This window comes from Bufo gargarizans, chromosome 11 (assembly GCF_014858855.1).
Source record: "Bufo gargarizans isolate SCDJY-AF-19 chromosome 11, ASM1485885v1, whole genome shotgun sequence".
Lineage (NCBI taxonomy): Eukaryota > Metazoa > Chordata > Amphibia > Anura > Bufonidae > Bufo > Bufo gargarizans.
In genome coordinates this window covers 18,291,796-18,318,200 of record NC_058090.1, presented here as the reverse complement: position 1 = coordinate 18,318,200, position 26,405 = coordinate 18,291,796, and the positions used below count along the sequence as shown (strand labels likewise).

Below are 26,405 nucleotides of genomic sequence, written 5' to 3'. Positions count from 1 at the left end.
CTGATATCACAAGGTCAGACTCCTTTGCACAGTGAATATCATATTTTTTTTCTTTCATATTTCATTTATATTTTCTGTACTTTGGTATTTTTACTTCTAAATCCAAAACTGTGACAACTGCGCCGTGTGCACATGGCCTTGGAAGAGACCTCTACAGGGTTTATCGAGGGGCAAACTGCCGGGAAGCAGTTAACAAAAAACATTAGAGGTTTTCCTGTTGGATATGGATATCCAATATGTAAAATGGCTGTTTGCGTCTCCATCCATTGTGTAGCGGTCACGTGTCCTGCCGTATTCACATGGATGAGATTTGAGCTGCAGTACTCGGGCACGGTTACTACACAGTGGATGTGTCTTTCTGCTTCTGGAGCCCCACCAATCCAGCATGGATGCCCTATCCTGAGGATAGGCCATCAATCATTAAAAGGTGGAAAGCCCCTTTAAACTCGCCTTCTCGCGCACCCTCCACTCCGTCCTCTCTTCCTGGCTGCAGCTGTGATGTAATGTTTCAGCTGCAATAGTATACAGGACAGCACCGCTGCAGCCTGATGGTGTGGATGGAGAGGTGACATGGCGGTGGAGGGGATCGGGAAGTTTTTATTTTTATTTTTAACAGCCTCCCTGCGGTTGAAACTGGAAAACCCAATTATTCAGCGGTATTTTCGCAGTCCGATTCCTCCACGCTCAGTAATGCGGATGCTGCTTTTTCAGACTTGCCGTTTTCCTTTCCGTTGCCATGCTTGTAGTGCCGGCTGCTTCTGTATAAGCTCCATGTCAGCCGAGGGTTTCAGCTGCGCTCCTGAGCACCGTCACCCGACCATACGCTGCGCCTGACCTACATAAGCCGAGCACAAACAGGGAATATGAAACGGTTCAGTGACTTCACCAGGGCCCGTCCGCTCACCTTCAGGCGGTGGTTTTTTATGTTTCTGATGGCACATGCTCATTGAAATGTGGACGTCTTTCCATGAAAGTAAAAAAAAAAAATGCCTTTTCAATTCACCCTCAGTATTACTGGTGCACCAACCGTGCCGAAAGCAAAGTAGTAATGCCGCAGCTGACAGGTGAACGCCAACCCTCTTCCAGATACTAGAGAATATTTAGGCAGGTGGGGTGCGAATATCAGTGCCTACGTTTTCCATTTATCACCATATATTTTATAGAAGAGGGTTCATAGACTGATCTTTGACAGCTGCGCCCCATAAACACGACGCGGCCATTCTGTGGTTCTGCAGCTGGAGTTGCTGACATTATAAAGGGTCAGAAGACGAAGTGCTGTCGCCAAATCTCCCACTTACTGCTTCTAAGCTGGCATGGAGGCTACCCCACCATCCGCTCCGACACAGACCCCACACACTGCACCCTTTTCTGAGTGCGAGTGCCCTTTGTGGAATCTTCTAACATAGGGACGTGTGAGCAGCGCCTTAGCATAGACGTAAATCACAATCTAATGCAGCTCACGCTACAGAACAGGACACAGTAATAGGTAAGACAGTAACAAGCCACATGCAGCATAACCCACGACATAGCATGCAGCGGTCATGACCTTTGCTGTGCCTGCAGCACATCGCACCTGCAGTGCCGCAAGCCCACAGCCACTTAATGAATGGATCACTGGTCACAGATGAAAAAGGAAGCATTCAAAGTGGCAATAAAATTGTGTCATGCCATCTGTATAGCGGGCAGCCTTGTGTCCTGTGCTCATCCATCAGGTAATCGGGGGCTTAGAGCTACTGACATTTTGTTTGGCCAGTCCGAACCCAGAAATTCGGAGGGTGCAGGGATGAGACTTGGGAGGGACGATATTCTGGATACCAATTCTCATAGTGGCACAGACATAATTTTTTTGCCTTTTATCAGAAATATGATATAATAATTATAAATGTAAAAAAGCAGATTACAAGGTGTAACTAAGCAAAGAATGACTGAACGACGCCTGGTGACATCTATGGACAGAATCAGATGTGACAGGATGTCAGAATTACCACCATAGAGTCATGTGCTGCAAATATGCAGTGGAATTCTGGAAATATATACACATCCTGCATATATTTCATCCATACAGGTAATAGTTACCTATGTACAGGGACAAGAAGCCGGTTACTTTGTGGTGCTGGCAGGGATTTACAGACAGAAAAGTCCGCAGCGGCTCAGCCTGCCATTCACAGCATGCTCTGTAGACCCAGGAGAACCTGCCCGCTTCTGCTACGTTAAAATGTTGCAGGCCACTCTGTGGGATTCAAGGACTGCGACTGTCTAATTCCGGGGAGTCTGAATCAGCATGAGATTAAACTCCCAAGGAATTCTGACAGTGTAAAATATCTAGAACGAGCATGTAAGTGGCGGGCCTAGAGGACTCCTCTCTGGAGAAAGGGGCAAAGATGGATTCTGGGAGAAGCACTTACAATGCATCCAGAACGTCTTCAGACCCTTTCACTTTATTCACATTTTGTTGTTATGTTAGTCATTTGGTTATGTAATTTAAAAAAAATCTAGTTTTTTCCATCATTCTGCCCTCAGGTCCCCATCATGAGAAAATGAAAGCAGAATTGCAAATTTATTAAAAGGGAAAAACTAAAATGTGGCCTTGACATAAGTCTTCACCCTTTTGCAGTGACACTTGACATTCAGCTCTGGTTCCTCCCATGTCTCTGGATCATCTCCGAGATGTTCTACACCTTGATTGGAGTCACCTGTGGTAATTTCTGGATTGGACTAGGGTTGTCACCATACCAAAAGTATTGTGATATTCAATACCATGTGAAAAAAATAAAATCCCCCCAAAACTGTGTGCATTCCGAATTTTATGGAATGTCCGGCCCATAATTGAGCAGTCCGATCCTATTTGTTGGGGTATGTGGTAAGGTGCAGGGTCCCATAATGGATGGCAGATACGTGTCGGTGAGGTAAGAGACGGATTTTGTGTGGTAACATCAGAGGCTAAGTATGGCTGCAAAGCCAATCTGGGCCAGCTTTTATTGGGAGTAGGTAAAGATTTGGGCGGGTGCCTGCTCCCCACGTTCCAGAACCAGGTTTTGGAGCTGGGATTTAAATTCCCAGGCAGCAACCTCAGCTGGGAGGAGAAGGAAGGAAAATCACGGAGTCTGGGTGGTTGTTTTCAGCGTGTGGACCCCGACACAGGCGTACAGAGCGCCCAGCATCCTGTGGGAATACGTTATGTGGCTGTGCGACCGGCCAGGACAGGACTCATTCCAGTAAAGGAGCCAGGTGAGGCTCGCTGTTATTTTGGGTGGTGAACTAACACCAAGAGACTGTTCTGCTTTTCTGTTTGCGCAAATGTGAAATAAACGCTCTTTTGCTTCATTACTTGGACTCCGTTTGCCTCTATACTGCACCCGCACCCCTGTCTACCGGAGTAATTCCCCACAGGGGACAAATCGCGCGTTTTTTTTTTTTTTTTTCTGTTACGGCATTCACCGCATAGGAGATTTTTTTAAATATTGTAATAGTTCGCACTCTTTTGGGCGTAGCGATATGTAACATAAAATATACAAACAATAAACATAAGTGAAATTGGGAACGGGGGTGATGTAAATTTTTATTTTTTTTTTTACTTTTTATTTAATAACTATTGCTAGAACCTGGGATCTTTTTACGACTTGTCCCTTTCACCCTGAGAGAGCTCTATTAGGGTGTTTAGGACTTCACACTCTCCCTGCTGCCCTGTGCTCACAGCACCAGGGAGCTGACCATGGACAGCTTCAGTAGCGTCCTGGCTGCCATGGTAACCAATCAGAGCCCCAGATTACACTGCTCGGGCTCCGATGAGAAGCTGCCACTGCACCACCAATGAGGAGGAGGAGGGGGACCCTGTGGCCACTGCCATCAATGCCTTTAATACTGAGTGGGCACTGCGCCACCAATGTTTTTAGTACTAGGGAAGGGGAGGGGGCGGACTGCACCACCGATGATAATTAACCTTTAACAAAGATACAGGAGGCGGGTGCCGGCGGCAGAAACACATAGCTGGCACCTTACCTCTGAGGTAGCTGCGATCAGCGGCAGTTTACCCCTCAGGTGCCGCACCTGCCTCTTGTATTTGAATTAATGAGCGAGTTAACTTCATTGGTGGCGAAGTGGCCACAGACCCTCCCCTCCTCTTCCTCTCAGTGGTGGCAGTGGCACAGGGGGAAGGAGGGACTGCTTCCTTCTCCACTGTGCTGCTGAGGAGAACATGGCGCTCAAATCGATACCGGGACAAAAAGTATTGATAATTAGATACCCACTACAACCCTAGATTGGACATGACAAGGAAAGAAAAGACACAGCCCCGTCTACACAAGATCTCACAGACGACAATACATCAGAGCAAAAACCAAGCCATGAGGAGGAGAGAACTGCCTGTAGAGCTCAGAGACAGGATTGTGTGGAGGATCAGATCTGGAGAAGGGGAGAAAAACATTTCTGCTGCAATAAAAAGTTCCAAATGGCACATGGTCTTATATGGAAAAAGTTTGGAACAACCAGGACTATTCCTAGAGCTGGTCGCCCCACCAAAATAACTAATTGATAGAGAAAGGCCCATGGTAAGAGAAATCCCCAAAAACCCAGTGGTCCTTCCTATGTACAGATGGGAGAAAACTTCTAGAAGGTCGACCATTACTGCAGTCTCCACCAATCTGTGCTTTATGACAGAGTGGCCGGAAGAAAGCCTCTCCTCGGTAACAGACACATGAAAGCCGCCTGGAGTCTGTTTAAAACACCTAAAGGATGTCAGACTATGAGAAATATGATTCTCTGTTCTTCTGAAACCAAGATGGTACTTTCTATCCTCAATTCTCAGCATCATAACTAGGGAAAACCAGGCGCCTCTCATCACCTGCCCAATACCATTCCTACAGTGAAGCATGGTGGTGGCAGCGTCCTGTCTGGAGGAGACCAGGCACCGCTCATCACCTGCCCAATACCATCCCTACAGTGAAGCATGGTGGTGGCAGCTCATGTCTGGAGGAGACCAGACGCCGCTCATCACCTGCCCAATAACATCCCTACAGTGAAGCATGGTGGTGGAACAGTCGGGGTGGAGGGAAAACTGAATGGAGCAAAGCCCAGAGATATTCTTTATGAAATCCTGATCCAGAGCTCTGGACCTCAGACTGGGCCGAAGGTTCACCTTCAAACATGACAATGGCCCTAATAATCACACGGCCAGGACAACACAGGAGCAGCTTATGGACAACTCCCGGAATGTCCTTGAGGGGCCACAGCCGGAGTCCTGAAGTCAATGGAATATCTCTAGAGAGACCTGAAAATGGCTGTCCACCGACGACCCCCATCCAACCTGACAGAGCTGGAGAGGATCTGCAGAGGAGAATGGCCTCAAATCCAGGGGTGTAAACCTTGTGGTATCATCTCCAAGAAGACTGGAGGCTGGAGTCATTGCCAGAGGGGCTTCAAGTAAACGGTGTGAAGACTTATTTCCTGAGTAAAGCAGCTGAATACGTATTTTGTTCTCACTTTTTCATTATGGGTGACTGAGGGCAGAATGAAGGGGGAACTTACAGCACAATGAGCTAGATAAAATGTGTGGAAAGTGGAAGGGTCTGAAGACTTTCCCAACGCAGTGTACATTCATCTGAAATTTGTGGCTTTAAAGAGACACTAAACCCGAAAATTATTGAGAATGAAGGGAACGCTGTCTACACATGTCAGTCTGGAGTTCCTGCAAGCTCCCGCAATAGTCCTTAAAAAACCATCTCCTCGATATCTTTACGCTCTAGTGTGCACATATTTTTATTTTATCCATTTAGTGTCCCTTTAATGTATGGTACCTGTGTTTTTTGTGGGGAAACATGGACAGGTCACCCCATGATGACCCTTCTGAACATATGTACTTATGGCAGTGAGCCCCCCGTCCTGGAATCGCACATGAAGGCGCCTCCCTCTGGAAGCTGAAAGTCCCATTGGAAAGACATAGAGCTGCGGTTAGTCAGGGCTGTGGCGGTAGTTGGGCCGGGGATGTCTGAGGCAGAGCGGCTGGCAACACTTAATGAGCAGCAAGAAAAGAGCCGTCCTATTAAACACCACCGCGGGCTGTGTATTCAGGAGTCAATGCTTGAAGAGTGTTTTTTTTTTTTTTTTTTTTTAGTAAGAAGAAAAAAAAAATGATAAAACCCTCACTACACACACGATTTTTAGATTTCAGTTTAGCTCCAGAGAAGACGGATGGGTATCTGCTTTGTGTCCATATAGAGGTCTCCGGCAGCATCCCTACCTGGATCAATGGTCCTACAGATCTAAGAGAGACTCCAGATTGTCCACTAGGTTAACATACAGCCTGATGCTACCACCACTCCAAAAAATTGGAAAAGGCCTCATCTGCCCTTGAAGGGCTGGTCATTGCTCTATGGCTAGATCTATAATATATGCTGCTCTAGAATGCAGAGGGAACCTGGTCACATGCAATAAATGGTTAAGACTTACGAGAATTAGCAAGCAGAAAGTACACTGACCTGACGTACCTGTGCCAGTTTCACATTCTGCCGTATCTTCATCATCACTGCTGTTGGCACACTCTGCTGACGACTGAATGAGGTCATCTGTAGGCTGTGAACGAGAAGAGACCTACAATGTTATCTAGAGAAATGGGAGTCCGCTCCGAATACACAACCAACCCAAGGTGGAGGAACAGAAGCGCCGCCTCATGTGGCCCAGTAAACAGACTCTGCTCGTGGCAGCATTTATGGAGGGTTCACATGTTGGTACTGGTCATAGTGGATGCTCCTGTCCCGCCCTACGTCTGGCGGTGTGTATGGTTCACACCCTGGTGGCTATCAGTGTCTTCTGTCCTTCTAATCTGTGCCTCGCCGATCGCAGCAGCTCGGGGACAGCTGGTAATTCCCTGCCAGCGCTGAGTCGGCACCTGGAGCAGCCCCATCCCCACCTACGTATGCCATCTCTACAGAGCTGAAGTGAGCTTGTTCCTGTAGGACAAGCACAGTCACCCTGAAGGTAATCGCTTCACATAAATGTGCTTTTACAAGGCCTGCCGCAATTACAGCTGTAGTCATTCCTTGTAATGGAAGAAGAAAAACATCTCTTACTATTCACATTATGGCATTAAGCAGCTCCTCCGGTCTGCCAGTGATTAGTACGTATTTACAGCTAATTCCCTATAAGAATATCACAGCGATTCCCACATTGAGCCGGGCCGCATTATAACCAAGCGCACAGCCCGTCACAAGCTGCGTTAATCAGACGCCTGCTGCAATAAACCAGTCGCACATAGTGTTAATCAGTCATTCCCAGCAGCCATGCGAACATTTAACCGGTTGTATTCAGCATCCAGCTTATTTCCGTCACAGCCATCTAGTTATTAGCTACACCGCCCGTCTTGCCGCACAGTGCCCATGCCTCCGGCCAGAGTTACCCGTCACAGGGCTGTTCACACATCTGTCAGCACATTCATGCTTTCAGTTTTTACAATTCCAGATCAGGCCCTGTTCACATCTCCTTTCTTATCTGCGTCTTCCAGGCTTGTACCTACAGCACAGTCCCGTACATCGAGGGCCTGTACATTGTCGCAGCATACCACGCCACAAACTGTTGTTTTTTTGCTGGGTCCTTCTGCGGAGAGTTTAGTAAAAGATGATTCCTGCAGTGTCACTTGTTGCCCGTTGTATCCTACTGTAGTAAAGCAGAATACACACAATGGGGGTCATTCACTAAGAACAAGAGGTGACCTGAGCCCTAATGAGATCTGAGCGCTGTATAACATTACTGTGCAGGAGACGGCCGACGTGGACCCAGAACATACCCCTAATGTGGGCCACTCACATCCCGACCGCCGTGCCTAACCAGCATGTTTGGATCTGGACACCTCTTCTGAAATACTCTGTGCTGCCAGGGACCCAGTAGTTCCTTATGTTCTGTAACCATGACCTCGCTCTTGTCTCCATTCTCCTTCCGGCCATCAGTCCAGTGTATAGAGGTTTTCTCATTAAACGTCTTTTTCACATAGAAAGGATGGTGTATATATGATGGGGGTAGATCGAGGGTCCGGATGAGACCCAGGTCATCCATACTCCCTCTCAGTGCTCAGGATCTACAGATAAATCAGTGGAGGAAGTGATCGTCTGGTCATTATGATCATGTGTAATGAGTGATGGCCTCACAGCACCACATCTGTCGCTCGGCTCCACAGGATGGTGGACAATGCCGATCTCCCAGTGACACCAACTGTAACCAACAGCAGAAAGCCGAGAAATGTCACTGCCTCATCATCATCACAAAACCTCAACATGCCGAGCCACTACTAGTTCAGGCTCTGAGCCCCCATATCACCCCCAGGATGCCGTCTGAGCTCCACACGGTGGCATCGCCTAAAATCCTTCATTTCATTAACTTGTGCTGCTGAAAGTGAGAAGAATGGCGCAAATAGGCTGCCCGTCATTTAACCCTTTCCTGCCTGCCCTTATCTCAAAAAGAGGAGTCAGGAACATGAACAGGTACAGTACCCAGGACAGCGCCCTCATGAGCTATAAATTATTGTCCCCACATGTGAATAATGGCAAGGGAAATTGACTGGTAATGATCTCATCAGCCGACATGCCAGGCCTGGAGCCAATGTTTATCCGCATTAGAGCGGGGCCCAATAAAGCAGTCCGTGCCCCCGCCCTCGGTGGAGGTTTATTCACCGCTGACAGTTATTACCAGCAATGTGATGTACGGCCTGTAATAGACCGATATTATACTTCTCCTGAGGATGGAACCTCTGTCTCAGCTGCACATAATCCTCCACAGGACGGCAGCAGCTATATAGGACCTTCGTATTCGGGATACTGGAGCAGAACTTCAGCTGCATCTATAACGCTGTAGTTATGACAACACGAAAGACAGAACTTCACCGCGGAGGGAACAAGAGTGAGAAGCTTTTATCTACTCAGATCAATTATTAACAACAAAGGATTGAGCAGTCAAGAAAAACAAGAGACAGCCAGATGGTAGGGCAAGGATGGAGGTCTGGACAAACACAGGGCACGGCCGTCCAGAACATGGACATAGGAAGCCAAGCACGACAACTGGAACCATGGCCAACATAAGCTTCCACCTGAAAGGACTGAAGCGTCATTTTCCTTTGGACATGTGAGGAGACCAGTTCATTGGAGAAGACAATTCTGGAGTAGGTTGGTGTAAAAACACACAAGACACTGAGGAGACTGAAGCCCCAAACACACGACTGACTGGAGGAGAGCGCTGGTCAGACTGGACAAACAACTGACTGGAGGAGAACGCTGTTCAGACCGGACAAACACACGACTGACTGGAGCTCTGGTCAGACTGGACAAACACGCGGCTGACTGAAGGACCGCTGGTCAGACTGGACAAACACACGGCTAACTGGAGGAGAGTGCTGGTCAGACTGGACAGACACATGACTGGAGGAGAGCGCTGGTCAGACTGGACAAACACACAGCTGACTGGAGGAGAGCGCTGGTCAGACTGGACAGACACACGGCTGGAGGAGAGCGCTGGTCAGGCTGTCTGTACCCTCATACCATACATCTCTACATTGTGTCCTGCCACTCCCAGGAGTCAAAAGCTGTAAACCTCACATCAGGTGCTAAACCTACCCCTAATTGAACTATGAAATAAATGTACAGCTTACAATGGTCCATTATGCTATTTAGCCACATGTAGCTTGCAGTGGGATGGAGTTAAGTAGCGGGGATAGCAGGGGAATTAGCTCTTTTATGAGGGACTCAATGTGTCCTGGACTGGCAGAAGGAGCCATCCCTCATTTTAATGCTCGCTGCAAACAGCCAGAAACTCACCAGCAGCCCTCCTGAAAGGGAGAGATAAATCTGCGCCTCCCAGGTCTGGCAAAGTCGTGTGTCAGCCGGTGATGTGTGTGCTGCCAGCACTGACTTATGGCTTCTCTAATGCACTCTCTCACCGTTCACTCCTTCGTTAAGTTTTATCCTCCTCGCATTTTTATAGAGAATACACAAAGGAGGCCGGACGAGTGCAGGGAAGAGCGCTCATTTATGACTGCAGAGCCGGGGATAAACCCTGCGATAACCCAGGCTTCATTCATGAGCCAAGAGATTTCTATTTGAAAATAATCTTTTATTAGATCATTTTAAATATTTTTTTTTATATAGTTTTAAATTGTCCATAGCCCTACCTAAAAATAAACATTAAATGCTGCAGATTATACACTAAACACTGACCCCCTTTATAGTCTGACACCATCTCAGCCTATTCTGCACTTCTTATTATAATCGCAGACAGAATTACAATGACAGGTAACACCTATATACAGCTAGTTCACATGATGGTGACAGATTTCCTCCTCCCTGCACAGGTCACAGGAGTCTATAGGTGGTCGCACCTCTTCCCAGTCCCTGCAGATCAAAGCGCACGCTCACAACACCCCCCACAGTGGTCAGTACGCTATTGTTACAAGCCTTGAGGCCTCATCCTCGCCTGTTTACTGTCTGTGGCAGTGGCCTCCTTACACCTGGTTTACGCGCCTTCCTTTAAGTCTTCAGAGTTTCTGTGCATTGTATCAGTGCATCCTGGGACCTGTAGTACTACGGGCTTTCATTGCAGCTAGTATAGTTATTGAGTTTGTTGTGGATTCTGTTGGTTTTGATTGGTCTTGCTGTGTGACATTACAGAGCGGGGTCTACCTGACTCCTGTCTGCTCCGTCTCCTATCGAGGAATACTTTAGCACCTCATCTGCTTCAGATTTTTGGGGAACCATCCAGTAGTTTTGCAGTTCAGTCCTCGGGGCATCGAAGTACATTGAGTCACGGTCATTTCTTGGGAAAGGTGAAGCCAGTTCTGCACTCTTGTGCACAGTCATCGCCATTGTACAGGAAATAATCATCATGTACAGGAAACTGGTTGAAAATTATCTTTATTCAATCAATAAAAACATTCTAAATTCTTTATGAATAATCTGTAATTCTTTGTGATCCGTTTACATTATCGGATGACTGCGGCAGTGCATGCTGGGGTCCTCTTCTACTGGGCATCTGAAGGCATGGTGCTGGCCTGTGTGTGACCCAGATTCTGAGCAGATTTTTGTCTGAACCAGGCATGCTCAACCTGCAGCCCTCCAGCTGTTGTAAAACTACAACTCCCACAATGCCTTGCTGTAGGCCGTTTAGGCAAGCTGGGAGTTGTAGTTTTGGAGGGCAGCAGGTTGAGCATGCCTGGTCTAAACTCATCTTGTAACCTTTATGACTGAATGCAAAGATCTGCTCCAGATGCAACCAGTGCTCATTCTACGAGGAGGCATCTGGTACATGCCGTGTCCATGACCCAGCGATCCCTCTGGACAATACGCCATTGTTCAGCCACTTGCCACCACTATAAGAACATCAGACCTCATACATGGTCCTCAGAGTTCTCACTGTCTTCACACTTCCCTTCAGCCGTCCTCCAGGACCACAATGGGAGATCATCCTATAATCCCCAGCACCTCAACCTCTTCCCGCACAGCCCAGCGGCATCCATCACTAGTGAGCAGGCGGGACGCCGTGCACTAAACCCTGGATAAGAACTGATAACTTGTCATCCCCGGTATTTATGTAGCTGTGATCTGGAACAAGGCTGCTCTGCAGATTATAAGCACTGCCGTATCAATGAAGGTCACCCCTACTGAAGTCCTGATTCCTCCTGCAGCCGGCACACACTGGGGGGTTCTGCTCATATAAAGGGACAATGCACAGACGACATGTAGAACACCGCAGCGATCCCCGTACAGTACTGTGGGACCATTGTTTGAGGACACAGATGCAACGCTCCCAGTCACGGAAAAACTCCACAAGTCAAAAAAAGGCTCAAAATGTTGGTAGCCTCTGAATGTGATCATCCATCATCCCCTTCACCCCCCCCCCCCCCCCCCTAGAGTCACTGCCACTTGTTCTGGTGAAATACCAGAGTGGATCCTATAAAGGCTCTGCTTGGCCCCCCATCAAAACTGCACCCAACTGCTGTGAGTGGGCTCAGCCCTGAGGGGGTTAAATCCTTTCCGATCTGGAGCCAGCTAGCAGACAGCAGCATCTCCTCTTACCCGGAGCCTGACGGGCATCACGCCGCTATCACTACTGCGACAAAGCTGCCTCCTTCCGAGGAGATCAGCAATCTCCAGCTCTAGTGTCTTCAGCAGAAGGAAATCACTTCTGATAAGAAAAGTAGATTTCAGAATGAAATGCAATGAGCTGCAAGATGTGCCATCATCATTACCTGCCTCATCTTCTCAGAGGCCTTGTAATGGGCGACTGCCCGCAGCAAAGTCCTGTCTCTGCTTTCAGATGACTGCGCTGGTAAGAGCCCCCTGCGCAGCAGCACTCGCCCACAGACCGCGCTCTCAAACATGTAACTGTCTGACGTTGCGCTTCATTGTGATGGAGAAGACGGAAAACACTAGAACTGACCCATTCGTGTGCAGTAACCATTGGAAACCGATGCGCTGTGTGAATGTTCCCCGATGGAGAGCAGCCGTCCTGATCGGGGGTCGAGTGCAGGAACGACCGAGACCTGCGCGGCATCTAATTAGAGGGCCACACACTTAACCATCGCCACCCCTGCAGGAGCCTGTAAGGGGATAATTACTCAGCGACCCCCAATCTGTTTAAAGTGTTATTTATCTTCACATAAACGTGGATTCGCCAATAAAAGACAACGCTAAGAAGCAATTTACTGCGCTCTTGACCTGTGCAGCGCGGGCGCTCCGGAGCCGCTGATTATTCTCATGTTTGTGGATGGTTCCCGAGACAAGCCTAGTAATTAAAATGTAATTTCTGAATAGATGTTCTGCTCAGATCCAGTCACTTGTGCTTCGTGTCACCTTGTGAAATCGCATTCGCAGATCTGAGGAGAAGCGCACCCAATACCGCAGGGTCGAGAGGAGGTAAAAGCACCAGGTACAGACAACCCAGAGGGTCCCTCAAGTATATATTCTCCATTCCCTGTACAACCCCCATCATCCACCCACATCTGTCAAAACTGTCCAACTGAAAACCAATCAGAAATGCAGCTACCATACTTCGACAGCTCTCTGGTTGGCTGCGCATTGTCTCTCATCTGTACTCTGCAGGGTAGGATGTATGCAGATAGCACTTAGAAACCATCATCACGATGCTGCTGAGATCCTGTAAGAAGTGTGGTGCCCGCTGCTGGGGACTTGATTGGCACATAGACACACACTGCCACTACCATGCATTCATGAGGAAATCAAACTAGGTGTTGTCCTCGATTTGCACACACAGTAAAAGCTAGCCTGCTTGATGATGGTTTCCAGAAGGCAACAAGATATTTGTAGGTGGGCAGCTGAGAAACTAAGCAAAGTAATGAAGATGTGGTGGAGTGTGACATGGCGTAGTGCCAGGTGTGTATATGGCCGTCCTCCTCCGCTCTCCGGCTGTGCATTGAAGTCAGCTTCAAAATGGCGGCACTCCCCTGTGACATTGGGCGGGAAGATCACGTACAGTCTGCATTACCAGCCTTTCCCGACAGCAATATGTGCTATTTAATCCTACAGCGTGAGAGACGACCGATGTAAGTCAATTCTGGTCTCTCATACTCCGGCTTATTGAACGCCGAGAGGGATTGGCGGCGCGTGTTCAGCTAGAGCGCAGGGGATAGATCTGACTTTTAATTGAATAAGAGTAATTATAGAGGAGCAGGTGCTGTGCGATGTACTGTGAATGCAAGAAAGCTCCAGCCCTGAACAGTCTAGTGTGGAAACGAGCAGAACACTGCACCAACGGAACGTCCCAGTGCAACGCTGTGCCTCAAGACACCCACCGGCAGCACGGTGCTCTGCAGGACCCTCAGGACACCCACCGGCAGCACAGTGCTCTGCAGGACCCTCAAGACACCCACCGGCAGCACGGTGCTCTGCAGGACCCCCAAAACACCCACCGGCAGCACGGTGCTCTGCAGGACCCTGAAAACACCCACCGGCAGCACGGCGCTCTGCAGGACCCTGAAAACACCCACCGGCAGCACGGTGCTCTGCAGGACCCTCAAGACACCCACCGGCAGCACGGCGCTCTGCAGGACCCTGAAAACACCCACCGGCAGCACGGTGCTCTGCAGGACCCTGAAAACACCCACCGGCAGCACGGTGCTCTGCAGGACCCTCAAAACACCCACCGGCAGCACGGTGCTCTGCAGGACCCTGAAAACACCCACCGGCAGCATGGTGCTCTGCAGGACCCTCAAGACAACCACCGGCAGCACAGTGCTCTGCAGGACCCCGGAAAACACCCACCGGCAGCACGGTGCTCTGCAGGACCCTGAAAACACCCACCGGCAGCATGGTGCTCTGCAGGACCCTCAAGACAACCACCGGCAGCACAGTGCTCTGCAGGACCCCGGAAAACACCCACCGGCAGCACGGTGCTCTGCAGGACCCCCAAAACACCCACCGGCAGCACGGTGCTCTGCAGGACCCCGGAAAACACCCACCGGCAGCACGGTGCTCTGCAGGACCCGGAAAACACCCACCAGCAGCACGGTGCTCTGCAGGACCCTGAAAACACCCACCGGAGCATGGTGCTCTGCAGGACCCCCAAAACACCCACCGGCAGCACAGTGCTCTGCAGGACCCCGGAAAACACCCACCGGCAGCACGGTGCTCTGCAGGACCCTGAAAACACCCACCGGCAGCATGGTGCTCTGCAGGACCCTCAAGACAACCACCGGCAGCACACTGCTCTGCAGGACCCTCAAGACACCCACCGGCAGCACAGTGCTCTGCAGGACCCCGGAAAACACCCACCGGCAGCACGGTGCTCTGCAGGACCATGAAAACACCCACCGGCAGCACGGTGCTCTGCAGGACCCCCAAAACACCCACAGGCAGCACTGTGCTCTGCAGGACCCCCAAAACACCCACCGGCAGCGCAGTGCTCTACGGGACCCTGAAAACACCCACCCGCAGCTCAATGCTCTACAGGACCCTCAAAACACCCACCCGCTGCACAGTGCTCTGCAGAACATATTACATACCCGTGCTCTGCAGGACCGTAAATTATCCACTGATGCTTCATCGGTGTTACGTTACATATGAGCTAATAATGAACACATAGAATGGATCCAGCTGCTGTAATACATGTGAGCAGTGAGGACTAAGGCCGCACAGGATGAGCCGCGCCTTTGTGTCACCACACGGTCCACACCACCAGATACTACAGCCACTGAGTAGATGCAGACCCTGGGATGGCTGATGTCCCCTAAATACCTACACTGTCTCTTCTATGTAGTGAATGGAAATATGTCCTGACTTAATGAAGATACAACAAGGCTCCCACCCCCACAGTGCACACCACATATAAGCCATGTATGTCTGGGTAATCTGAGGATTCTGAATAGTCACGCTCTAACTCACCATTCATCTCCAGAATAGAAATACGGACAACAGAATACACTCAATATCCATCCACACCTCTGCGGCCTATGAGACCAGAGACACCTACCATAGATCCTGGAGAAGAGCGGTTCTTTCTGGTTGTAGTAGTAGACAAGGTTGTGGTGGTCTCCATGATGGTTGTAGACAACTCAGGAGGCATGGAAGTGGTCGGTGTTGTCCCAAGGATTGAGGGGACTTCGCCCACCAGCCTCACACTTCCACTAATGTTGATGTGGGGGTTGTGCTCAGCAGCCATATTAAGAACCTTCAGGCCATTATAGTAGATACCAGATAGCTGCCCTTGGAATGGCCTCCCCCTGTCCTGTCCACCAATGGCTATCTGCGCCTGGGTATTGAAGATGGTCAGGGGCCGTCCTATGGAGACATCGTAAAAGAAACATCACAATCTCAAAACAACAGAGACGCTCACTACACATAAACCCTTCCGTGTCAGGTAAAGTCTGGGGAGAATAGTGAGGAAAACCCTCCTAACACATTAACACCTACAGCACGCAGGAGCCGGCGAACGTGATATTACCACCTCGACCAGGAGTCTTCTGCTCATCGTCTACGTGGAAGCCAGCTTGGATGAGAAGACCGAATACGGCGCCTACACTTTGTATTCTGAGCACACATCAGCGCTCATTAATTACGGCAATGTCATTCGGATACTTTACTGTCAGGACAGACATGGCTGCAGTCACTTAACTTTGGTCCTTCGAGTTATTGACCCCCTCAATCATACCACTGACATCAGTACACCTCGACTCTGTGAAGAGGCAGAAGTCATTGACTCTGTCCCCGTGTCTATAAACCTGATAAGAGGCAGGCCAGGATTCATTAACAGGTCGTGCATCACACAGACACCAATCAATATCTTCCATTGACCCCGTGTCCCTGGCTCCTCCACAGACCGCGGCTTCCCCTTCCTTCTGTTTGAGATGAGGCCAAGCACAGACGGGCGGGCGCTCTACCCCTGCTCACTTACAGGAGTATGCCCAGCTGGATATGGAGACACCTGGAGCGTCGCTCATTCTCACTGGATTAAGGGAAAAGTCTGGAGACCTCGGCCACTTTGTGCTTCAGCATCTGAACATGCAGTGTGGCTTCTAAACGCTGAATAGAACATTTTGCTTTCTAAACGCATTTTACCTGGGTTAGACCTACACATTACAAGATCCCTGCCAGCGACCTACACAAGTCAGGGACACAAACGTGCAGAACGGTATCGGCCTCTCACGAGACCGCTCAGCAGCCACCAGCTTTCACCCTGAGGACAGATAATGTTATCGGTACCTTTTGTAACGCCAGTTCCCACTCTCTTGAACTCAGGATTCAGAAGTCTTGTGCCGTCTTCCATTCCTGAGATACTGAGCCCTGAAAAACAGGGACCCCGGTTTGGATAAAAAAAAAAAAAGTCTGCAGGCAGTTTCCAAAGAAACCTCGGCAGCCAGCTGAAAATGAAAAACTATCAGCCATCCTCCTACCACAAGCAATGTTAGGAAAATGCAGTGTAGATGGCATTGCCGCGCTGACTGAGGAACAGTGTCCTTAGTACCAGCTGGGGGTAGGTAGAACGTCAGCCTCAACACAGACACTGCATTAAGCCAGTAGGCAAGAGCCCCTGGCCGAAGGCAGTGCTGGCGGCCACAGCCGGAGAGATGGAGGAGACAACTGTCTTCCCTACATATCAGGTGTAATCAATTATAGACCAGACCTGGGGACAATGCACAGAAATGGCGGCTTCAGGGTTAAGGCTCAGATATAGTCTGTTCAAATTTCCAGACAAAATTGCTGCAAAGTGGGAATTTTTTCTGTAGAAATTCCACTGCGTGGCCGAGCCTCCACAGAACTCGCACAGACTACCTTCCACCGCCAGCCATTTCTACCCTAAGTGGGAGGAGGACAGTGCCAAGCACTCTTTGAATGTCATTAGTGGCATAACACTCAATGAGCTTCGTTATAGTGGGCTGGTGTGATATGAGACTGGACCAGAACCAGCTTTACCTTTGCGCTGCTCAGGGTCACATTTCCCAGTGTTCTCCCATCATTTTCTGAGCTGGATTAAGGAGAACTTGCAGTAAACTGTGACTCTGAGGAGAACAGAAAGCCAGAGCCGGGTCTCTCCTCTGCAAGCTCATGCAAACTGGGTTGGAAAGACAGGGAAAGAAGGCGTATAAAGCTCTGGATTGCAGGACTCGCTGCTGGGATGGGATAGTGAAGGTGCATCTCGTTACATCCTCCTAACGAGTCTTATCTGTATCCTCAGCTGACCTTGTGCTGACACCTACTGACCTGTCCTTCAGGATTCTGGACAGAATGTTCCTGTGGACCTACCCAGAGACAGACTGACACAAACGACAGCATACGTTGCGTAATGAGATCACACTCGTGATTGTGTTCAATTACACAACGCCTCTTTTCAGTGTCATTGAATGATCGAGCACAACAGTAATGAAGGAAGGCGCTTCTGGCGAGCAGGTGTATAAATGAGGGATCCAACCACAAGAAAACATCAGCAGATCAATGAGAATGGACGGCAGGCGGCAGGCTGCAGCATGCGCATGCGCCCCCCCCCCCCCCCCCCCCCCCCCATTCAGGATTAACACTAAAAGGAACCGCGCACTATAGACGTTCAGGCTGCTACAGGCTCAGGGTTTCCTTCTTGATTGAACTACAGCAGGGATGGCCAACCTGCGGCTCCACAGCTGTTGCAAAACTACAACTCCCAGAATGCTCAGACTGCCTACAGCAGTAAATGGTGGGAATCGTAGTTTCACAACAGCTGGAGAGCTGCAGGTTGGCCATCCCTGGACTCTTACTTATAGCACTATCGCCATCTCGGCTCAGTAGACTACCTCTAGCGTTACAGTACGAGGCCTCTCCTCTCAGTCCCGTTACTGTGTCTGAGCCTGTGGAGCAGAAGGTATACAGCATTCCACAATCAGCATGCAGCACTGGGGATCATGCAGGGTCAGACCCCATTTAGTTACCTTTGTCTGGTTGGCCGTCATCTGGGTTCCGAGGCAATTTATAGGACAGTTTCGGCTTTTGGAGTAGCTCAGTATTGCCTTAAGGTTTAAAAGACAGTGTTATTAGGCGGTTGAGTCGGTTATGGGGCTGCAAGTTTGAAGAGCTTTGGCTTCAGAGGTCAAGAATTCAGACTCATCATGGCTGACATAATTATACTGGTTTGTATGTTAGCAGGCACTGTCCATTCAGCGATGGCCTTACGACGCTGCACAGACATGGGCAGTACATCAAATCTTGGACATTAAGGCCTCATGCACACGACCGTGTGTTTTTTGTGATCCGCAAAAAATACGGATGACTGTCCGCGTGCATTCCATATTTTGCGGAACAGAACAGTTGGCCCCTAAGGGTCCATTCACATGTCTGTATTATGGGTCCGCATCCATTTTCAATAGGGCCACAAAAAAAAAAAAAAACACACTTCCGTTCCGCAGCCCTGCAAAAAAATTAAAATAAATAGAACATGTCCTATTCTTGTCCGCAGCCACGGACAACAAAAGGCAAAATTTCTATTATAGTGCCGGACCGCAAAATGTGGAATACACATGGCCGGTGTCCGTGTTTTCCAGATCCGCCATCTGCAGACAGCAAAACACTTGCAGACATGTGAATGGACCCTTATAGAACAGGCCTATCCTTGTCCATAATGTGGAACGGAAATACAGACGTAAGGAAACTGAATGCACACGGAGTAACTTTATTTTTATTTAATTTTTTGCAGGACCCATTGAAATAAAATACGTTTGTGTGCATGAGGCCTGTCCCATCTCACTGTTTCCACTGCTGGGCTTACGGAAACTGCTGAACAGGCCGGCGCTCCGCTCTGTGTAACGCTCATTGCAGTGATTGCTATGGAAAGTGTATAGCCGCTTCTGTAACTTGCGAGTAATGGAAACGGCTTGTTCTGCAATTGGAGTTCCAGAAAGAGCGGAGCAGCGGCCCACTCGGCAGTTTCTGTAAGCCACCGGAGGTCAGCGGTTAGTCCCATGGCCAAGGCCGAACAACAAGCAGTGGTTAGAAACGCTCAAAAGGAAACCACAAAATGCTGCTACAGCCTGTCGATTATAGAAGACCCTGTACACAGGCCCCCGGCAGGGAGCATAGGGGCATCAGCAAGGCAGCTTTACTCAACACTCCGTTTCCCGACTGGAGCTGAAATCTCCAGGGAATCCCTCCGGTCACCTTTCCCAGACTAGAAAAGACAAGGGTAATTTTTGATAGCGGCGGAGGGAGCTGGACTGCTGGCTTCATTCCCATAGGAATTTCAAGACACTGAAGCTGTGACAGATGGATGCAACTCACTGTCAAAGTCACTTACAAGAAGAGCAGCTAAAAGCCCTGGGTTCTTGTTGCAGGAGAAGGCTCCGTGTCACACTGCACAGTGTCTGCATCCTGATCTAATGGAACGAGGGCTCTGCTATTTACACTGAGCTGGTGGAAATAATGCAGCGGGACAGGTTAAGTGAGAACAAGGCGTTTACATGTGAGATCGCTCCCGCTATAACAGCCCATAGTCTACAGGTCTGTAAAGCAGTGACTGCTGCCCCCAGATCCCCCTCTTACTGGAACAGGACCTTCTGACAACTGTAAAGAACGCTGAGGGGCTCTGGCTGATAATGTAAGCCCTGCTGAGCCAGTGTAATGATCTCTAGATCCTGTCCCAGTATGTGGCCCACACCGACCTCACTAGGACAACAAAGGCTAACTCCTCCTGATTTTTAGCCAAAAACTGACCTGGATGACATCAGAAAGAAGAGAAATGCCAGCTGCCTGACAATATGGCGGGGGATGATTTCAGAGAGCCACTTGGAAAAAAAAGTGTGACCAGACCCCGAGAGCAGTACGTCCCGAGAAGTCTACGTATCATCTATAAATCCTCCACACGTACGGTCACAATCTTCCCAATAAATCAGCTGCCGAGAAGCTCTTTAATACGGATGATTGTTTTCTGCTTGTCAGATCATGGACCGAAGAACAATAATCCCCGAGACCTGGGGATACGTCCCGTCACATGAGCAGGAGCCATACTCCAAGGGTGACAGGTTACAGCCATGACAGCGGCACACCTATAACCCTTCATTAAGCCTCAATACATAATAAAACCAATCAGAAGTGACCCCACAATGGTAATAAAAAAAAAATAAAAAAATTCTAAAAAGGTAAAAACACTCGCTCCCGGTAATCTGCCCATCTAAGCGTGCCGCCATGTTCCAGGTGATCTTGACACCACATAGTTTATTACCATGTAGTCTTTTTAGACTATAGATCGCCTTCTTTCTCTAACTTTTATTTTCCCTTCTTAATATATTTACTGAAGAGGCATTAAATTAAAAGCCATCAGTGGATGGCTCGGTTCTGGCGCCGTGGCCTTATCCACATACAGATCCTGCGTTGTGTCTGCGCGCCGTCACCTACACACCATAACCCCCCCCCCCCCGACAGTGTTATAGGATGTGTGTAGTGCGGATACCTCCTGGGTAGTATTCATTGATGGGCCAGTTATCCACTTGCAGAGTTGCATTCCCTCCATTCCGCGTGTACTTCACCACATGGTACGCGCCGTCATTCACAGGGGTACTGTCTTCACGTATTGAGATGTCCACTAACCCAATGTTAAAGGTCACTCCAACCTTCCCCTGCTCCTGTGGATAGAAGAGGAAGGAAAGATCAGAAACAAAGACTTACAAGACACAGGCACATCCTTGGGGGTGAACGGTCTTCTCCGTTCCCTTACAATCCAGACAAACATCTCCTGCACCATCTGTCTGCACTGTATGGCCCTACATATAATGACTTCACGTGAAGGGATCTCCGATGCAAATACAGTGTTCCCTTTTAAACAAAGTGGTTTAGGATTACGAGTCCCTCAGCTGAGGCCCAGAGTAAAACCCTGAATACATTTCATTCCAATTGAGCATAAATGTTAGGCTTCCATCCTCAGCTGGCGCGCCGGTTACTGCTGCTCTGGGACCAATCTAGTAACACTTGCAGATAAGATTCAGTAGACATCTGGGATATGGCGCACACAGGCAGACAACACCATGGATCACATGAATGCAGATCTGACCCATCTTCTCAGTCTTCCTATCTTTAGAAGGCTAGATTTCAGGCTGCCTGCTGGGGCAGACATCTGCAGATACACTTCCTTGTGATTCTGGTCTCGGCAAATCCAAACCCCAGGAGAAGCTACAGCTTCACGAGTTCTCCTTCTATATTGCCCCATTATGTCCCCATCACATTGCCTTGCAATCCTCCATCTATTTTACCCAAACCTAGTTAGATAATCTCAGATCCCCCTCATCTGCCCCATCATCTTATGAATGCAATAAAATAAAGAGGGTCCTCGCAAGGGAAGGAGAAGCAAATCATGTCAGGAGACTTCACAAGGTGCTGGCGAGTATTACATAGTGCTCTGTGCACCCAGCAGAAATATGGCACCAAAATGTTCCTCTACAGCAACCGCCGTCACTCCAGCTGTGGTGAAACTACAACTCCCAGCATGATCTATTCACTTCTATGGAGTTCTGAGAACAGCCAAGCAAGTGTCCATCTTGGGAGTTGTAGTTTAACACAGCTGGAGTGCTGGAGGTCAGCCATCACAGGTTTAGTCCAGTGTTACAGCACCATGTGTAGTTATATGGGTCAGAATATGGGTTGTCCTACTAATGTAAACTGATAGCGCTCACTAAGTTATGTGCCAATATATGTTTTATTACTATAAGGGCAGCGTTCCAAAATTATCAGCTATTCTTATGAAAAACGGTTTCTACTGTCTCCAGCCAGCGGCAGGTCCGAGTCCTGCTCCTGTGAACACAGTTGGTACTACCTTTTGGTCCCCTGGGAGAGTGATGGGCACTGAGGAGTGCTGCGTGGAACCAGATGGCGCCAGCACTAGTACATGATGGCAGGGACAGCGTGGCGTAGGCCAGACAAAACCTGGAAGCAAGAGGTCTACATGGGAAAGACAGGATCCTGGAAAATGAGGTCACATCTCTAAGGAGCACGCACATTTGAAATGCAAGTGATTGTAGCCAAAAGTGCGTATAGGTGCTTTAGTTTAATGTACACCAGACCCAACAACTATGTCCTATGATACATCTCAATGATTGGGAACCAGAGGCTTTGGGGGTCATTTATCATTTGATACAAGTTATTTGCGGCAAAATCTGCGACTTTTGACCCTTTTACGCTGCTCACACCAGTGCTGAAAAAGTGTGAGCGTGCAAGAGGGTAGGCCGGGACGGCAGTTTTTGGTGTAGAACATGAGCTGGCATAGATTTAGGCTTGGTGTATGCCAGCAAATCATTGGCCAAAAGGTAGGTAGAAACCTGCGACTACATAACTTCAGTGCATCCAGCGCAGTGGTATAAAATCACTGGATTAATAAAGGACTCCATTTTGTAAGATCAAAATTCAAGCCTAAGGAAGCCAGAATGATGGGTGTAGTTTAAAGTGGACAAATCATGTTCCAGAAGAGAACCAGACCTTCAACCCCTGCCGCTGTGCATGAAAGAACATGGGAAGTATACCTCCGGCATTAGAGGTGGATTACATATGATTACCTGAAATTTGTCAGCCTTGTGATCAGCACCCATCCAGCCACCCACACTCTAAAGATCAGTCATTCAGGAGAATGCATCCAGCAAGAGGCTTTTAATACTCTTCCCCATCCGTCTGCTCTAGATGAACCAGAAAAGCCGAAGAGGTTGAGTCATTGTGGGACTAATCTTATACTTCATGGAAAATATCGAGAAGAAGAAAGTAGCAAATGATGGGGAAGTAATGGAGGGGATTAGGACATTCTGAGACATCTTGGTACCAGGCATCAGAATGCTTTTTCTGGCTGCCAGGATGGGGGTAGACATGTCAGAAAGAGGAACCTATACCCAGTCAGCAAATACAAAAGTGATTCTCAAGTTCTGGAGACAAGATCCTTGCCTGTTGGAGTTTGAATTCCAGAAAACACCGATAAAAATGAAGTCAGCAGGGTAGGGATCAACCATCTGCAGGGATGCTATAAGAGCTACACAACGTTACACAAATCTCAGGTGTGTTCCACTATTTTTCCGCTGTGCCCACGGCCTCTGTTCTTTTTGCTGCTGCTGCTGCTGTATACATGTAAGGGAAGCACTCGCTGGGGTCAAGCACAAGTCAAAGCACCATCCTTGTCAAAGCACCATGTCTCTAGCAGTTCTGGCAGGAGACAGGGATGCTATGCGAGCTACACAAAGTTGCACGCATCTCAGGTATGTTGCAGTATTTTTACACTGCGTTCACCGCTTCTGTTCCCATTGTTGCTGCCATCTACCTTCAAACTCGCCTACAGATATCTGCTGAGTAGGACTCCCTGTATTGGGCATTTTTTTCAATAAAATGAACATTATATTAATCGGTGAGTGCCGTGGATTATCTCTATTGATTGGATTTTTTCATAGGTCTGTACTTTTTACCACTGAGCACCACCTGTTATATATCCTGTTCCTATGCTGAGTGACGTGGCCTAGGTGCAGCTGAACTTCGTTCAAGTGAATGGAGCTGAGTGCAAAACCAAGCATGACCATTATATAATGTATCGTGCTGTGCTTGGTAAGCTGCAAGGCGGCAGTGGCGCTTACAGCAAGGCTGCTGCCATCTCAAACAGCTGATCTTCGGGGGTCCCAAGTGTTGGACTCCCACTGATCAGATACTGATAACCCTTTTAACTTGCTGACCACAATCTTCTTTCCTTTACTATGAAGTTCTCTCGCTCTTCTCATGACTTTCCACAAATGTAGAAACCTAAAACCCAATCTCCTCCCTCTCCTTTCCAGACCTGGCTGCCAATCATTACAACCATGGATGAAGCAGCTCCAATTACAATCAGACCTTTCGGACACGCAACACGGAAACCCTGGCACACACCTGAAACACTTTCTCCAGCAGTGCTCCAGATGTGTAGAACGCTTATGGAGAAAATCATGAATATCTGCAGATTTCATCCATTATACATTTAAGCTTAAAACCTACACCTCGGACCTCTACATTGCCAAACAGGATTATTTCTCCTCTCTCGTTTCTTCACTCACAAATAATACTTTTCACTCTCTTCTAAGCCTTGAGTGCATGTGGCCATCACTGACCTCTGCGCTGAAGACCTAGCCACTTATTTCAGAGATAAGATTGGTAGCAGCAGAAAATAGTCTCCCATTCCCAGACCAGCCTTAATCGTCCTCCCTCCCACACTTCCCCGTGTTCTCTCTCCTCTTTTGACCTAATAAAGGAAGAGGGGCCCAAATACAATATTTAACCTCTCTCTTCCTGTATCTTTTCATCTTCTACTGCACCTCCTCACATAGCCTTCTCCATTTCCGTCTACCACCCTACTCATACTCTCTATTCTGTCAAAGACCTAGGACTAACATCCTCCGTAAGTCGTACCTCTCATTCCCATTTTCAAGAATTTTGTCAAGCTGCACCTACGCTATGGAATACCCGAGACAATCAAATCAATTTACAACTTCCCCACCTTCAAACGTGCCTTAAAAATCCTAACTCTTTTGCGTCATCCACACTTCCTCATAGATTGTAAGCTCTTGCGAGCAGGTCCCTCACTTAGTGTTTAAGTTGTACATTAGACAGTAATTTTGTGATGTCTTTTGTTGGGCCTTCTCAATTGTAAAGCACTGCAGAATATGATGGCGCTATATAGAAGATTATCATCTGTGCCCAAAACTAGAAACACGACCATAGATCGGTTAGGAGGCTGAACAGCGGACAACACTAAGATGACATGATGCAGCAGCTGCTATTCAAATGTGATAACTGGATCCTCCGCCATACCGGTCATCATTCTTCACCACTGATCACAGTCACTTTATGAGCCGGACAATATAGTGGTGGATTCTGCCTTGTGCATAAATGGCTGCCACAACTGAGTAACAAATACTGAAGTTAAAAACTTCTTAACGAGCTTTGGCGCCGCTCTCGCAGCTCAGTGACTGATCCGTGGCCATCTCCCAGTTTTGGCTGTAGGTCCTCCTGGTGATGAATCTGTGTAAATAGTTCCTGAACATCTGCTGATAACGGAGGTCACAGGCTTCTACTAGAAGTAAGAAGAACGCTGAAAGAAGAAAGTTTTGAAGCATAAAAAGAACTTGATGACAACTGGCTGCATCCTGCAAGTCAACTCATTACGAGGAGCACCGCACCCAGCCCTACTCACGACCGCGGAGGTTTCTGGACAGTGTCTGGCAGTAATCCATTTCTCATTAAACACAGAAGCTCTGGCAGGACCACAGTGCAACTCAGTCTATCACTGACAGCTCAGTCATTACCAAACGCTCGTCACAAGATCCTGATGAATCTGCCTGTAATTAGGCACTTTTGGATTAATCAATTTCAATTTCTACCTTGACGGCAACATGGGAAATCACTGAAGCTGCATAGAGACCCCAGAGCTCTGCCACATGGAGAGATGATACCATGACTGGACAGGTCGCTGCCTGCCGAGTGTGTGCAGAGACCATCCCCACCTATGGACAGTCACAGTCTTAGAAATGGGCCCATAAATCAATAGCAGCGGTCGGGTGATAAATTCCCTCCTGCCTCTGGAGCAGCTTGATAAATAGCCCAATGTAGTATTGACAGGTTATGAGTGGATGAATCCTAGAAGGCTGAAGGCACCTACACCACAATAATTCTCATGTTAGCACCAACTGTGACAGAAATATTACAGAGAATCCTCTCTGTAAATCTGCAGGTACCTCGCCCTGGTTCCCTTTCTAGGGCGCTCCTCCCATATTAAACAGACATTGCTGGTCAAGTACTGGCTAAAAGAGTGAGACTTTGTAAAGTAAGTCTTGTCGGTGTGAGCGGCTTCCAGGTATTGCACTGAAGGACACATCTCTAATGGAGCAAAAACTATAGAAGAGGGTACAAGTCAAACAACAGAAAGACCCGCTCTGCCTTAAACTCTGCAGTATCAATGGGTTGTGTGTAAAA

The 26,405-nt window shown here is 48.5% G+C and overlaps 1 protein-coding gene across 3 annotated transcripts in view; it reads right to left on the bottom strand.

The window, feature by feature from the left end:
* The window catches only part of NRXN3 (neurexin 3), a 290,952-nt gene that overhangs the window by 14,262 nt on the left and 250,285 nt on the right, over window positions 1-26,405 (bottom strand). Inside the window, exons 18-21 of one of the 3 annotated variants that reach the window (XM_044271725.1) lie at window positions 20,896-21,067; window positions 18,386-18,463; window positions 15,460-15,767; window positions 6,483-6,585 (exon numbers count right to left, since the gene is read on the bottom strand). In XM_044271725.1, the coding sequence (XP_044127660.1) occupies window positions 6,483-6,585; window positions 15,460-15,767; window positions 18,386-18,463; window positions 20,896-21,067 (661 nt within the window). The remainder of the gene's footprint in view (window positions 1-6,482; window positions 6,586-15,459; window positions 15,768-18,385; window positions 18,464-20,895; window positions 21,068-26,405) is intronic. The other 2 variants (XM_044271726.1, XM_044271724.1) reach the window with 2 other exon arrangements.